Source organism: Siniperca chuatsi, linkage group LG15 (assembly GCF_020085105.1).
Source record: "Siniperca chuatsi isolate FFG_IHB_CAS linkage group LG15, ASM2008510v1, whole genome shotgun sequence".
NCBI lineage: Eukaryota > Metazoa > Chordata > Actinopteri > Centrarchiformes > Sinipercidae > Siniperca > Siniperca chuatsi.
In genome coordinates this window covers 6604429-6621515 of record NC_058056.1, presented here as the reverse complement: position 1 = coordinate 6621515, position 17087 = coordinate 6604429, and the positions used below count along the sequence as shown (strand labels likewise).

Genomic DNA, 17087 nt, shown 5'->3' with positions numbered 1-17087 from the left:
AACGATACCAAGCTTACGAGTATTTACAGTACATCCTGACAAGAAATCTGGCGTACATACTAATTCCCCCCGAGCCACTGAATGTAACAGTTAACACTAACCAAGGTGAAGGAAATCAGCTTAGCACTACATTGTGTTTGCCATGCAATGTGGCCAGTCTACATGGCAGTTTATAGTGAGGGAGAGGGGTTGCCTGTGTCATAACTACATTGACGTGCATACAAACATTTCCATGACACCAGGAAATGACAGCTAAAAATGACCGTGTCACCTACGTGATGTAGCTCACGTCCTTTGAATCATCGGTGCAAAGCCACGCTTTTGCTTTGCACAAAATACTGTTTTGATAAATTACGTTAAAGCATTTACGTCAAGTGTTGCTGTTTCTCCACAGACTCCTCAGAGTGGATAAAATGAACAACATGTCCCCTGAGGTTGCACTGCACCGGATCTCACCTGAGTTGCGGCCCTTGCTGTGCAGCGTTGTGCGGAACGGGCGTGTAGGACTCGACTCCACAAACTGTCTCCGTGTCACAGACCTCAAAACTGGGTGAGGAGTGATTTTGGACTTTAAGTTCCACGTGTGAAACACATGGGTCCATTCAGTCTCTTGCATTGCAGGGATGCTGCATTCAAGTGATGTGAGAAATATGGGTGGAATGGAGGGTAAACCTGAAATTATTTCCGCATGAGCTAAATATTTACATATGTAGCCTACAGACATCACTACACATTCACAATGAGTCATAATAAGAATGTGACCAGAACCAGAACTATAGCAGAGTTGTGAAATGAGAGTAGCGGCAGGTTTTGGAGGTATTTTTTGCCTCTGCAAATTAGCATATGAAAACTTTCTCTGAATGATAACCTTACTGTTCCTCAGTGTCCCAGCATGAGAGGCTCCTGGATTAGTCTTTAGGTTAATGTTATGGCTAATGGTTATAGATTCCAGTTTTATTTTTGAGAATTCATGTTTTCTTCCCCCTTCAGTTTGGTATGGTTGTAGCAAATTCATAATGCTTTTAGCTCAAGCTTGCCAGTCACAGTGCATGCAACATAATTTTAAGATCAGTGAAACCTTAAACCATCTTACCATAATGCACCTTGAGAGTCATAGTTTTTAGGTTTTTATAGGCATTATCTTGTACCTTTTTAAACTTTTTATTATTTTCTAATATATATTTTTTACAACATCACAGATATTGTCATTTGACCCATCACACATACAGGATGACAACTGAGATATCTGAAAATATCTGTAATGACACCTTTGTCTTTCAATGGATATTAGTCTTTGGAATGAAATGTGCTGAACGATATGCAAGAATCGTATCATCATATCATATCATATTGTGATTATTTTGACAGATATTGCGATATGAGTCCCGATTTTAGTGGGAATGGTAATTTTTGCGTTTCATTTGCACTGGAAAAAATAAAAAAACGATGATGATGTGATTGGGGTCTGTACCAAACAAGCATGTTCCCTTAAGTCTGGAGAATATGATTTGTAGGCCGGGGCATCTCTGTAGCACAACAAGGCTTCATGTATAATGCTATGTTGTGACACATTTGACCTTTTATCAAGAAATTGCAGCTCCTGCTGCGATTTCGATAAAATTAATTATTATTTGTTCAGCCCACAACTAGTAACTTGGTCAGTTAATGGTTATTTAGATATCTTTAATTTCAATTTATGACTACTCATAAAAAAAACAATATCAATATCAGGAATGTGCTTGTCATAGTTTTACTGTTGTGTAAAAAATTGAATGTGATAGTAGCATCTGTCAAATTATCCTGACGTCATTATATGTTGTTGTTTGTCAGGAAATTAGACAGTCCCAGTGGAAAATGGTGCTGTCTATGCATTGTTTACATCTTTTTTGATACTCCCACCGCTGAGTGCTAAAGGTGGAAAAGTCACCCACGTGGTGGCTTTAATGGCAAAACTAACTTCAATCTTCATCTGAAAATAGAGATACCAGGTATCTTAAATGGTCATTTTAACCAAAATCAACATGTGATAAAGATATATAAAATGCTGGTGAATGAATAGTACAAATATGTAATGTGAACCAGGTCACATTACATGCCGTGTCTTGAGGGAAGCTTCCTACTTGAAAATTCCATTCACCAGTTACCATTCATTGTTTTTTTTTTTGTACAGAGCTTCAGATTTCTTGAATTCTGACTTTTAAAATTCCTGACATTTCTCAACTACTCAACTTCCAAATGCCTCAGCAGTACATTTTTATATATTTATTTATGTATTCATGGTTTCATGTTTAAAAAACCGAATGTAATCCTCATCAGGTGCATGCAGGTTAAGTGAGAGAAAGAACTGGCATTACCTAAATCCTTTTAGCCATGACAGTTGACAGATTTGGAAAAGTTGAAGAAATGAACAAGTTTTGGGTTGATACATTTAGCCATCAAGTAGCTCCATGTTATTCTCATATAATGTAAATGCAGCATTAGAGGAGGGACTCAGCAGCCAATTGACATTTCATCAGACAAGCAGCTGATCAGTCTAAATGACCAGAAGACCTCTTTGTGTTCATCAACAAGCAACAAAGTGATGTGTAGAAAGGATTTGACATAAAAAAAAAGACAGTAGTGTGTTTTGGGCGCTGAGTTAAGTTTGCAAAATCACAGTCAGAAATATAAGGCGGTTTAATTAATCATGAACCTTGTTAATGCTTACTGTCACATGTTCTCAGACTATTAGAGTGATTATGTCTTTTGTTGCTTTCATTAACCCCCCGTGTTCAGATGTACATCTCTGACCCCTGGTCCCTGCTGTGATCGCTTTAAACTTCACATCCCCTATGCTGGAGAAACCCTGAAATGTAAGTAAACGAGTCCTCGTTGCTCTTTTCAAATTAATCAGACCATTTTAGTCTCTGAGGTTGGTTGAAGAAATACCCACTGATATTTATGCAAAAGCACTGGATAGTTGTTATTATTGTTGGCTTTTGAGATAATACTTTTGGGAGAGAAACTGTTAGCACACATTGCTTTGCCTTATTAAGTCACAAAGCAGAAGCAGTAGCAGATGTAGAACTAGGGGTGAGCTAAGGCTCTTCGGTCTTAAAATCAGGCTTGTCAGTTAGTCTGTATGGATGAATATATGCTTAGATTAATTAACAGTGAACACAAATTAAGGAACAGTTAAGAGTTGAATCATGCCGGTTGAACAATTTTGTCCATTTTGATTCCATTTTTTTCATCCATTTGTTTGTTCTTTAAAATATAAGTGCCGACAGCATTTCAATTTGCAGGGTACCCACTGTGCTCAGGTTAATTGATTCATTGTCTAGAGCAATAAGCCTGCACTTAAAAAAAAGAAAAAAGAAACGCCACTGCTGAATTAATTTGATTTCCCAATCCAACCTTGATGAGTTTTGAGAGATCCACTTCTGCCTCACAGTAGGCCTGTTTGGAGATGAGAAGTGGTTCCAGCTGAAGTCAGAAGTCAAACATATCCAGTGGATATGTGAAATCAGTATATTATTCAAAACACATATTCAGGACACATTTCAAATGTTTTGAAGTAACCAGAACTATGCACAGAGGCGACACGAAGACAGTGGAAATATTCTGACAAGAACTTCAGTTGACTGGAAAGAGGGTTGTCAATGAAAATACCATGTAAATACTTGAACAAAGTGCATAATTAACCAAACGGTGCCATAGGAATGTTTTGTAATTGCAGTTACTAAGCACGCAGTAAGACCAAGAGCACCCACAGGAATTCCTTAGTACAAAAACAAGGTGAATATTTTTCTGATTATGGTGATGTGAAATGATACCGGTAAATATGCTGTAGTTTGTGCCACTGAACATTTACTGCAAGGATCTCTCACTTCTGAATCAAGTTCCCACATCAGAGACTCATGAGCATGCCTCCTAAAGTGCCCAATGGGCAACGTCGCTAAATGTTTTTAAGATTATAATTAGTGTTACTGGAATTATGGTGACTCATGAGACCCATGTCAGGCCTGTGTGTACACACACACACACATGTCCTGAAAACGTGCCATCAGTTATCATCTCTCAATTTTGTGTGCGCATTGATTTGAAGTTGTGGGCATTGCAAAGAACGTTTATTTGTGAGTTGATTGGAATTGACTGTGCTTGGGGTCTACAAAACCTCGGAACTCGAAGGAGGCTTCCTGTAATAATTGTGTTGAACTGATTCAGCGGATGAGTGCAAAATTATGTTTATATCAAAGCTTGTAAAAATACATAATTAAATAAGTAAACACACCCATCATTTCACATATTTTCATTTTTCAAAAGCTCCAGACAGGTTACTGCAACGCATATTTTTACCCACTTCAAAGATAGAGTAGGTGACGCAAGCCAGGTCTGTCAGATTGGTGAAACAGGTTTTTGTGGCTGATGAGTTGCTGAGAAGTTCTTTGAACAGATTGCTACTCATTTCAGAGGGTTTCCAAAAGAAAAAAGTAGCCTGTTAATGTGCAAGTCTAAACAATAAATGTAAATAAAATTCTGCCTATAAGCTGCAGTTGATGGAGTCCGAGTCTGCAGTTTGGGAACATTATGACATGCTAAATTCATCAGGAGTATGGGTATGAAGTTTCATTCGGCTGTCTATAAAGTTTGGTGCAAATGTGGCCCTGCTTGGGGAAAAGCCTGTGTCTGGTTAGGGGAAGTGGGCTTTGCTTATTTAGCAAAAATTGCTAAAAAAAAATCTGCTCTGGCAGAAATGGTTGTGACCTGTGTCAGGATGTTGTGGCCAGACTCGAAGAATGCAGAGATGGAAAGTTGAAGAATATGCAACACAGTTGTGGAGTTACATGGCAACATGTAAAAGTGGCTGTTACCATCTGGACAATAGCAAGGTGCGATGTCAGAGCTGTCTGAAAAGTTTTGGCTTTTTATATTGTGATAGATTGATGTTTACGAATTCATGGAGACATGAATTAAAGATGCACCCCACCCACAAAAAACAGGCCACTCGCACCGTGGCGTGGCATGCAACATCTCTGCAGCTGTCCTGTACTAGTTGCTGTACCTTCCTGTGCTTTGGCCTGAGGAAGAAGGTTTGTTTAATCAAGGATGCAGTGCCGCAGGTTGGTGTGTGCCAGTCTATGGACCGGCCTACTGATAGCGTGCAAAAGCATGGCACACTCTGCACCGAACTAAGCACTATTAGTGCGAGCCCAGCCCTCTTCCACTTCACCACCTTGGCTGGTACTGCGAAACAACAATTTGTGGCCTGTGTTGTTGCACATATGACCTCAGTAAAATGTCTGGCTGAAATAGAACTAAGACTACGAGAAGGCACGTTATGCAGTGACTACACTACACTTTTCCGTGAGGCTTCTTCATCGCTGTCTCCGGCTGTGTGAAGAAATGTTTTAACCTGTAAAGGTTGCACTTCCAAGACCTCCATTTCCCTCTGGAATCATGCCAGTACGTCTCTAACAGACTTCCAGTGGTTTGTAACAGATTTACAGCACATCCTCTCATCTCCTTGTTTGACTCGTCTCCGCTGGAAAAATACTTCCATATGTGTAAGTTTGTCCCTTCTTGCTGGAACGGCAAAAAAAGCAGAACAGAACAGTCTTGCAGCACACAAATAGAATTGTGTAACATAATATCAGAACATTGTGAACCAGCCCAAGCAATGTGTTATGTGATCATGTTATGATGTCCTATGATTGTCCTTTCCTCAGCGAGGGCCATTCCCAGTCTGGAGTTTTTGATTTGTCTAAATGCATTATGAAGTTTTTACTTATAGTATTTTAGAACATATTTGTTTCACTCCTTTCAGGTTTTCGAATAAATATACTTTATTTTAGCATTGCTTTATTTGTGCCATATTTAAAAATACATGTGCAATTATCTTTACAAGGCAGACCCGTTTGGCAGGATTCGAGTGGCTTCAAGTTTGCTCATTACTGTAGGTACTTAAATTAAAAGACCCCAGAGCTCAGCAGCTGCACATCATGCGGTTGTTAAGGCAGCCGCCGAAAAAAACAGCTGCCTGAACAAGCCATTGCATGTCAGATTCAGATTCAAGACTGACTAGGTTAAGATAATGTCTTGTTCCCACTGCAGTTTCCCTTGTTTCAGCAGTGTTCAAAAAATCACTCTCCCTATCTTGAAACTGGACAGAATAAAGCAGATTGCCATACTAATATTATTTTTTTCACTTCTGGAAAGAAGATGATTTTCTTTTATTTGTTAGGCCTCAGTTATACACAAAATGAAAATTGATTGAGTTTTTTTTTTGTTGTTGTTGTTGTTGTTGTTGAAGAGAGTGCTTTTATGAGACAGAAGTTAGGTTGATCCCTTGATACGTTGTGGTCACTTTACAGCACACAGTGAAATGCAAGCAAGTCAACTTTTGGAATTTATCTTGTCCACATTAGTGTGCTGAGTCATCCGTTTTCCTTCTTTTCTTCCAGGGGATATCATATTCAATGCGCAATATCCAGAATTGCCACCAGATTTTATTTTTGGAGAAGATGCAGAGTTTCTCCCTGAACCCTCAGAACTACCAGTGAGTATCTGCACTCATGAGAATCCTTAATTGCAGGTTTTGCTGGGAGACTTTAAAATGCTAATTTATTGTATTCAAAATGTGGTTTATTTTACAGTGAATATATGCTTGATTTTTATTACCCTGCTGCACAAGAAAACACATTTACCGCATGATTTGTTTTTGTTCTGTCCCTCTTGTTAAAGTCAGATCTTCTCATTCATTTTGCCATATTGCATGGCTCTCCTATGTGGTCCTAAATGTCAGACAGATGCGTCAAATTGCCGATCACAACTTCACTGATCCCAGAGGCCACATGGAGTTGAAGCAGTGCCATATACACCCTTTTGTAAAAGTGAGCTAACACTTTGCAGCCACGATGGGTGTGCGGTGTTAGACAGCTGGAAATGTTGGAAGATGTATTTCATTATGCTATTATGTTTTGACTTGATTCTGGTTATCTGCAATTCTGATCGTCTCTGTGAAGCCATGATTCACTAGCAAGCTAGCCTAAACAGGATAAAGGGGCTGTACTAGTTTGTGTAGAACATGTATGTCACCCTACTCTGTAATAAAGACAGTATAGATTACCCAGCACTCAGATGATTGCCTTTAACAGCAGTTGATTAAACACATTATGAGGTTCATGGTAATGCTAGGCTTCCAGGAACTGTACCTGGAGGTGAATTCATTGGATTTGTTCCATCTTAATTTGTATAATTATAACTTTTGAACATGAACATCTGTTTCCAGTGTTGAAGTATGTTTTAACTTTAACCAGAAAATGGGAAGATAAAAGTATCTAGACTTTGTAAATAATTTGTAAGTCCAGTATGAGAACGGGTTTTCAAGGACTGATTGCATCAGCGCTGTCTAGTTTCGAATGGGGTGGGGTTTTAACGTTTGCAGATTAATACAAGCTGCTGCAAAACAAAAAGTGGTTACAACATTCCAGATAATCAGCAACATGCATGTTTTAACCACACCTAATTTTCAGTCCTAAATAATTCTATTTAGAAAGGAATCCTCAGTAAATATTTTCTGGTAATTTTCCAAATAGGCTACTTTACAGAGGTATTCTAAAATGTATTTTACAATTCGAATTTCACACTGAATTTTAACTGGTTTTGGACTGCGTAAAATGCTTTTTAGGCCAACAAGTAACGTCGAACACCAGGAAGGAATAAAATACTTCCATCAAAGTCACAGAAAACACTGGTCTTCTACGAAACCACTCATTTATTTTTGTATGCCCTGCCTTGTCTGTCACTCAGGTTTACTCCATTTTAAGGCGCAAGCATATTGCACAAATGTAGCGACAATTTCTGTCTCCCGGTCATGAAAATGCATGAAATGCTTCTTCAAAGATTAAAAGAAAGAGACACATACACTGAGGTTTTTTTTTTACGGCTGACAAATATTGTAAAAACGTGTTGACTTTATTTGCTTACACAGGATTCTTGGCAGAGTCTGTTGGAGCAAAGCTAACTTATTGGTTTCTCACTGATCTGCTCTGAGTATGCTAGGTGAAATCACTTTTTCAAAGATCTACCAGGTTGCAGTTGTTTACAGCAGTTAGATCATTATACAGGCTCAAACAGGATTTTTGTAACAAACCTTGTAACTGAAACTGAAGGCTGATCTGTAGCTCTGCAAAGGTTTTCTGTTTGGTCTTTATATAATCATGATTTTGTTATTGTATAGTTACATTCCTCCATCTTTAATCACAGCGCATGCAGTAGCCTTCAGCCACTGGCCAGCGCTGCTTGGGTCAGTGTTTAAAAAAATGTGAACTTTTGGCGCAGCCTGCTCAGCTCCACGCACTGCGGACATGATGTTGGACTGGCGCAACATACCATAACACAATAATGGAGGAGGCACGTGCAAAAGCTGTTGTGCTATGACAAGTTATAAATAGGCCCTTATCATATCATCAATTCAATTCAATTTTATTTATATAGCACTGATTCATAACAGAAGTTATCTCATTGCACTTTTCCTATAGAGCAGTTCTAGACCGTACTCTTTATAATATTATTAAGAGAGACCAAACAAATCCCACCATGAGCGATGAATATGTTTGTCTATTTATGTTTGGCCAGCATATTGCCAAAGCTAATGGTCATATTGGCGTGAAATTTGGTGTGAGCATCAATGCTTCCAACAGGAAAAATTATTTTTGTGACCCTATGACCTTTCAAACCTATCACCAGACAAGAACATCAATATTAGGACAATTCTGCAAAACCCCAGATTATGTTGAATTCCAGTGTCTAGAAAATTCACGCTTTCTGCAGTATCTGCAAATGGCAACTAATGTATGGTTAAGGTTAGGGAAAGATAGTGGTTATTGCAAATAAAATATGGTTTAAATATGGTTAGGGTTAGACAACTAGAATACTTGGTTAAGTTTAGGAAAGATTGTAGTTAGGGTTAACAAAAAGGCAAACGTTAATTGTAAGTCTGTGACGAGCTTGAACTCGTGCATCAAAGACGTTACTTTCACATATAGGGCACCCTACTTCCTGTGCTGGTACTGAACGTTGGCATTGAATGTAAATCATCAGGGGCGTACTGGGGATACTGGGGTGGATCTTTCATGTAGTGCCAGTATTAGGCCAAACGTTTAGTTTGTTCTAACAAAAATGTTCTATCCGGTTAGTTCTAAATGAATTAAATAAATTACCCTGTACAATGCTGACTAGGAAATGAATGTCTCAGTACAGTGTTGACTAGGGAGATTATTAGGCTTTAATGGAGAGCTGCACTCTATTGAGTACTTCCTTGTTGTTGTTAAGGTGCTGCCATGCAGTTATCCAGTGCTATATTTGAAGCCGCCTAGCATGGAGGAGCTAAATTCCCCTGCTTGTGTCAGAGTCTGGGAGAAGAGAGGGGAGTATTGCTCACCGTCTCACAAATCCAGCTGTGCACATAAGGGGAAGTACCTCTGCTGAGCCAGTACTTGGCAACCCATCACTTGTTTATTTTTCTCACTTATATTCTTGCTGTGTTTGGCTGTTCGAGCTTTCATAATCCTCCTTCGCCTGTCTCTCTGCCTGAGATCCTCCTCTCCTACTCACTCTTTTTTCCTGTGCGTTTTCAGTAAGTACAACCCCCTCTAACTCTTTAAAACGCTGAATTCCCAGCAGTTCCTTAAACCCCCTCCCCAATATCTCCTGGGAACTTTTTACCATCAGCACTGGCAGTGTGAATTTATTAAGAATCATCTTAAAACTAATGGACCATTTGTCTGCAGAACATTTTTTTATGACCTATTCATTTAAACAAAATGATAAAATTCTGCTGATTAATGATGAAAATATTATTGTGTGCTACTGATAATTACATTTCTCCTTCATAGATTATATCCATGAAAAGTGCAATTCACTTTTGGCCCCCTCCAAGCAGTATGTTTCTAGCCTTTGTTATCCAGTGGGGGTAAACATTAGGCTAATTTTAGGTTCTCTGTCAGTGGCTGGTTGAATTCTTCATGTCTCAGCAACACATTGCTCTTGTTTACAGCCAGCCAAGGGTATTATTAAATCCTCTGTTTAGCCTTGTATTTTTCCCTGTTGAGTAGGTTAGTTATCCATGTTTCTGTTTAGACAGAGAAATGTATTGCTGTAGCAAAAGAAAGGAAAAATAACAGGAATAAAACCCTTCATGGTACAGTCCATCCATGTTGGAAGTCTTATTCTTCAAAAAGTTTCACTTTCAGCAAATTAGTCCTCCACTGAGCACATCCCATCACTACAACCTTCCTGCGCCCAGTTCTCCAGCAATAAATCAAGCCCCAAATCAAAGCTGTTAGCAGGTTGTCATATTTAGGTTTTATAGGCTGTATCAACATTTATTTTATAAGTTAGCCAAACTACAAAATGAAACTATTGTCTCTTATCTAGTAAACGTGAATTGCAAGCTCCGCTAAAGATGTTGTTTTTTTTGGGGGGGGGGGGAGTGATATGCCAATTTGTAACATTTTAGCACTCAAAAAGTTAGCAAGGATTAGCAAGTAGCAAGACTAACAGAGCGATGAGTCTGTTTGTCAGTAAACAATCTTGCGTTAGCTGCCTGTGTCATTTTCCAGCCCCGTACATTGTAGTTAGATAGCAGTGGAATACTCATAACAGCTTGCAGATAATAAACAATAGTCGGCATCCCCCAGTTATACTTTTAAGTATATCACATTATTTCCCTAATCAAGATCTCCAGACATTCAGGGCTGAGCAGCTGCTTATTCTGTCAGTCTGTGAAATTACAACGTTACCTCAGCATCCAAAGTGGAGACTGAGAGCTCGCAACATAATCAATTTAGATGATATCTGTTATCTTCAGCTTTAATTATCAGATGTGACTTACCAGCAGTTTGTCATAATTACATAGCAGTTATTTCTAAATATAATGCCACTTTTGGATATAATGATTAGAGTAATGAAAAAGTACTTTTAAGTATCCCAGTAATGTAGTTATTATCACAAATGTAAACTACAGTAAATTGATCTAGTTTTCTAGGTACACAGTATTTTACTTTGAAGTTACCTTTAAGAGAAATACTGATACAATATTTGTCGGTAGCACAATAAACCCTAATGAAAGGGGAGTACTTTCTCACCCTGTTTTTCATCAGTATGACGTTATAATTTCTCGAAATTTTAATTTAAATACAATATTACTTGTATGCCTAAAATAATGTCTCATATCAATTCTCATAAGATTTTAATATTATTTAGTATCACTCACAGTATTCACAGTATTGTTTTTTTGTCCTCCTCGGATGGAGTAATGACCCCCCTTGAAAAGTACTAAAATTGGCCTCCTCCACACTGCTGAACTGCCTGCATGCTGCCTTTTAGAAGGTATAGCCACTCAAACATGAAATACTACAGCAACAAGAAATCCTCAAACCTTAGTGATTATTAAGAAAAGTCCTTTCAACATTTAAACCACAATGCATGAGGGATGAAAGAGACTTAAATTCTTTAGCTGGATGATGAGAGAGGCCACATGTCCCACAAATAAACCTTTTATAGCAGAACAGTTCCATGAGCCATGGAATATGAGCAAAGTCTGCCACAAATTTATTGAGGTTCCCTGATGTATTGTTGCTAGGGTGTAAGGGTTCATTGTCAAGTGCAAATGTAGGCTAAATGGCATCCAGACCATGGTTAATTGGCCACCAGGGCAGTTCCCCACCTCAGAGTGCTTTGATACACATACTGTAAGGCTTGTTTTAAATGGTCACTTATGTTAAGTCTCACACTAGTTTCATGAATATAACTCTGTTAGGGCTGTGGAAAGTCAGCTGCCGATCTAATGGGTTTATTTTGGGCAGAGGCCACTGTTCCTTTTAACATGGAAATAAATCTCTAATTGACCACTGATTGTCCCCTTAACCTTAATCATCACTTGACCACATTTATAGCTGTCTAACCTGAAGATTTAATAGATTCCAGTCAGTAGTTAAAAGGCGGCTTATCAGATTACTTAATTGTGGTGAACATGTAGAGACTGTAGTTAAAGTTTTAAATAGTATAGAACATGCAATGTTGATTTTTACCATGGGAATTGAATTAATGTAAACCCAAATCAATGTGATGGGTGACTGAAAGGCCTTGTTACTTGTTACTGCAGGGTAGTGTGTATACAGTACATGTATGTGTACAACTCAGTTGCCAGTTATTTAGGTACACACAGCTAAAACTAATGCAGTCTAATACAATTCAGTTCAATAAAATTTTATTTATATAGCGGCAATTAATTGCACTTATAGAGCAGATCTAGACCGTACTCTTTATAATATTACTTAAAGAGACCCAACAGTTCCCACCAAGGGCAAGCTCTTGGCCACAGTGGCAAGGAAAAACATCCTTTTAAGAGGCCGAAACCTCGAGCAGAACCAGACTCTGGTTAAGGCTGGGATATGCCTGGGGGGTGCAAAGAATCGTACAAATGGGGTAAAATGCACACTTTTGGACAGTTTCTCCTGAGAGGTATTGTTTGTACACACAAAAAGCGACAGAAATTGTGTGAAGAATATAAACAGAGCTTGAGAATTCAAATCCTGCCTCCATACACCCGACCATTTACTGCATGAAGCAAAACGGTGTCATTAACCTTCTGTTCAATGAAAATTCCCCACACTTGGACGTGATGTCATGGTTCCGACCGATCACAAAGTGTAAACAGTGTATGAGAGAAATGCTGCAGTTTGTAGTCTGGTGGTGTGATGTTTGGTCTAATGTTGTACTAAACATGGTGATAAAACATTTTAGAATAATTAACTTCTCCATCTACAAACAGTGAATCATTGAAGCACTTTGAAGCATACCGACTATAGCTAACTTTTTTTAGGCCGATACTGATGCTGGTATTCGGGAGCTTAAAAAATCTGATCTCAATATATTGCCCGATAGTGTTTATTGTTTAAACACATAACATAAACAAATGATCATGATATGGATTCCTTAGATTTTTGTTTTTGTGACAGAGATACATGCTAAGCAGGACATTTTACACTATGAAAAACAACTTGTCAGTGCTCTCTGGTGGACAAACTATTTAATGGTGACGTTTCTAAATTACCTCAAACCTAGGTTGGCTTTTCTGTACTGCTATTTCTTGTTACTTATCGGCCGACATACAGTATACACCGATACCAATATATCTGCAATAAGCTAATATCGGCTGATTGTATTGTTCTAGCTCTTAATATTGTCAACTTAAGTCCTACCTTTCATGAAGGTTGTAATTTGTTTTTGTTGGAACTGTTTTACAGAGGTGTTGATTCAAATGTATAGAATGTTCATTTTGGAGGCTGTAAGACAAGGCAAGTTTATTTGTATAGCACATTTCAACAACAAGGCAATTTAAAGTGCTTCAGCCTTGATTTTAATGATTGATTTTTTTCTTGGACTTTGTTCCAGATATATGGTGCATAAAAACTGAACGATACTTCTCCATGTTTAGTTATGACTCTGGGGACAGAAAGCAGACCTGTCCCAGATGACCTGAGAGGTCTGGAAGGGTCATAATGTAGCAGAAGATCAGAAATGTACTTTGGCCCTAAACCATTCAGTGCTTTATAAACCAACAGTAGTATTTTGAAATCAATTCTTTGACAGACAGGAAGCCAGTGTAAAGACCTCAGAACTGGAGTGATGTGAGCCACCTTCTTGGTCTTAGTGAGGACGCAAGCAGCAGCGTACTGAATCAGCTGTCTGATCGATTTTTTTAGAGACCTGTAAAGACACCGTTATAGTAGTTGAGTCAACTGAAGATAAATGCATGTTTTTCCAAATCCTGCTGAGAGTCCTTTAATCCTGGATATATTCTTCAGTTGGTAGTAGGCTGACTTTATAATTGTTTTAATGTGGCTGTTGAAATTCACATCTGAGTCCATGACTACACCAAGATTTCTGGCTTGGTTTGTGGTTTTTAACATTACTCCAAAAACAATTACTTCAGCTTTAACTTTGTCTAACTGAAGAAACTTCTGGCACATCCAATCATTTATTTGTTCAATACACTTACTCAGTGCTTGTATGGGATTATAGTCCCCTGCTGATACGGTTATGTAAATATTTGTGTTGTCTGCAAAATTATGGTAACATATTTTTTTGTTTTCCATAATCTGAGCCAGCGGTAGCATGTAGATGTTAATCAGAAGAGGCCCCAGAACGCAGCCTTGGGGAACTCCACATGTAATTTTTGTCTGCTCAGATGTGTAATTACCTATAGACACAAAGTAGTCCCTGTCCTTTAAGTAGGATTCAAACCAGTTTAATACTGTGCTAGAAAGTCCCACCCAGTTTTCCAGTCGGTCTAGTAATATGTTGTGGCCGACCGTGTCGAAAGCAGCAATGAGATCCAAAAATACCAAGACTAAAATTTGGCCACTGTCTGTGTTTAAGTGGATGTCAATGAAGACTTTAACAAGAGCAGTCTCGGTGCTGTAGATGCTGTTGAAAATATTAATAAATAATAATGTTGTTTCTAATATTTTGTCCACCAAGTCAGTATTGGAGGAAACTTGTTGTATTCATTTATTTTGATTGTTGTCAGCTGTTTGCCTCATGCTTTCCACCAGTAGATACTGGTGGGTGAAACATTTTGTTGTAATCTTATTCTTTTATTCTTATATGGTGTTTCCATCAAATTTTTAAATAATGAAACATTACTTTACTTAAGAAAAGTATTTGGGAAAATAAAGAAAACAAGTTAACCACTTTCATCAAAACTGATGAAGTTTCACAGAAGATCTATTTCTACTGTGGTTTTATCAGTGATATCACATTCTATTCCAGTCAGTATAACAGGCTAACAGTGATCAAGGCTGCATTCAACTTTGCCCAGGTGGAGGGGCATGAGCCCAGTGGAAAGGAGGTTGGAAAGACGTGTTCACCAAACTTAGTGGAATAGGAATACAACAGAGTAGGTCTACTTACAAGTGAAAAATGACCAAAGAGGAGGAAATGACAAAGACAGAAGCAGGAAAGGAGGGAGGGAAGGTGGAGAGAAATACTACTTAAATCCCCTACGTAGAAGATAAGTACTATTGCATAACATGGTTCTTTTTTTCTTCCCTAATTCGGTAAATGATGACTACAGAGTTTAATTTTAACTTAACACTTGCCTAAGCCATGAAAGGACCATACAGGTGGTTTTATATGTTTTGGCCCAGGAAATAAAAATCATGTGTACCTTAGATCTGACATTGATTTGGATAAACAGCACAAGAGTTTCAGTTCAACTACGCTGAAATTAGGGACAGAATTAATGCATGCCCCATGAATCTCAGAATCGTCTTTTGAACGTTTCAGCTACATTATCCCTTAGTTATCAGCTGTCCTATTGTATTTTAATACATACGAGACATTTAAAGTGAAACTGTATGTCACTGAACAAACTGTACTTTTCACTTGTGGAGAAACTGAACTATGTAGCTTTCTACAATACGTTGTTGCTTGTGATACTTCATTGCAATAGACTTATATATAGTCAACAAATGGGCCAAAGAACATGAAATACTCTTCTCGCTTCTACCGTGACATAGATGTAAGTATGCAGCACATTAGAACAGTTATCTCTAATTGCACCTCTCTTTTTACTCACCTAATACTACTATTTGTCTGCCCCTCTGTCCCCTTATTTGTGCATAATGTATCATTTGTCTGGTCTAGACTTGTTGGGTGATGTGTGCAGGCACTAAACATTTTGGGAGTTTCCCAGTGTTTTGTATCTTTCTCAGTCTGTGTGTCTATGTGCCCGAGACCTGGGGTTAGCCTCGATGGCCTCTCTAGATACAACATCAACATGTTTCCACTTATCCTTCCTGCTGTACTTTGTTGTGTGGTACAGAGGCAGGCTCTGTCTAGTTACACTGGAAATTCCAGAAGTTGTCTCTGTTGCATTGTGTGGATTTGTTGTTGTTTGGCTCTGTTCCCCCACCTGGGCATCCACATTTTGCTGCTTTGGGTCAATTAACTGAGCACATAGGTTAAGCATGAACAGGGGAAAATTAACACATTTCCAGTAATGAAAAGAAATAGCTTCTGCTGGTTGGTTCAGCATATGGATATACCTATCTACTTATTTGTCCACTTTACCTAGGCTTGAATCATTATAATAGGCTACATGTTGCTCTTAATAATCTTAATGAGAATCTAGTTGCCCCTCAATTTTCTTAACCTAGATCCACTTTGAGAATTAGGCCATTCTAGTATACGCAAGCATATTTACTAGAGGTGTACGTCACAAACTGTTCAGTACAGGACGTTCGGTTCGGTATGCGACTTCCTCGGTTTGGTACACCCTGTGAACCAAACAATTTCTGTCAAAATAGTCTATTTATGTCTACTACTTGCACGTGCGGAACAGAAATTCTAGAGCGCGTGTTTTACTCAGAAAGTTTTGGCAGTGCATCAGTTGTTGTCTATCAGCAGTAGCATGCTAGTCGGCTTAGCCCGGTAAGCCAGGTTAGTCATGTAGTGTTGCTGCCCCCAAATGGCAAACACAAATGAGAGACAAGAGCTGGAGGATCTTCCCATGACATGCAGATCCACTGGAGTATTACGGTTAGTTAGAGCGAAAATGGGCAACAATTAGTGTCAAACTGTATGCCGACATTGTTCAACTGAAGTCGGGTATACGGAAACACTTCAAGCACGCCATTTACGACAGCATCACCCGAATGTGTTGATTAGCGGAATGAGACAAAAACAGACTGGAAGGCGAGTCCTTCTCCCCACAGTGTTCAGGCAGCCTCTTAGTGTAGATTCAGACCGTGCCAAATCAATAACTAATGCTATAGGAGTGTTTATCGCTGTGGATATGCAGCCATAGTCGGTCATAGAGAATACAGAATTTAAGCATATGGTCAAAGTGCTTGAGCCCCGCTATAATGTGCCTTCACATGTGCATTTTAGTCAGTCCGTTGTGCCTGCCCTGTGTAAACGAGCACAAACTGCAGTTGTTTAGGAATTATCAACAGGTCAGAGACTTACAACAGAGCATTACTGACATTAGTGTTATTTACAGTGGTGTGAAAAAGTGTTTGCCCCCTTCCTGATTT

The 17087-nt window shown here is 38.7% G+C and overlaps 2 protein-coding genes across 4 annotated transcripts in view; one reads left to right on the top strand and one right to left on the bottom strand.

The window, feature by feature from the left end:
* Positions 1–585, bottom strand: part of rbks (ribokinase) — a 41272-nt gene extending 40687 nt beyond the window's left edge. Inside the window, exon 1 of one of the 2 annotated variants that reach the window (XM_044165932.1) lies at positions 457–585. The gene's annotated coding sequence lies outside the window, so the exon portion shown is untranslated. The remainder of the gene's footprint in view (positions 1–456) is intronic. The other variant, XM_044165934.1, reaches the window with a different exon arrangement.
* The window catches only part of babam2 (BRISC and BRCA1 A complex member 2), an 86089-nt gene that overhangs the window by 272 nt on the left and 68730 nt on the right, over positions 1–17087 (top strand). For both annotated transcript variants that reach the window (XM_044165929.1, XM_044165930.1), the window contains exons 2-4: positions 395–550; positions 2776–2852; positions 6444–6538. In XM_044165929.1, the coding sequence (XP_044021864.1) occupies positions 414–550; positions 2776–2852; positions 6444–6538 (309 nt within the window). In that variant the 5' untranslated portion in view covers positions 395–413. The remainder of the gene's footprint in view (positions 1–394; positions 551–2775; positions 2853–6443; positions 6539–17087) is intronic.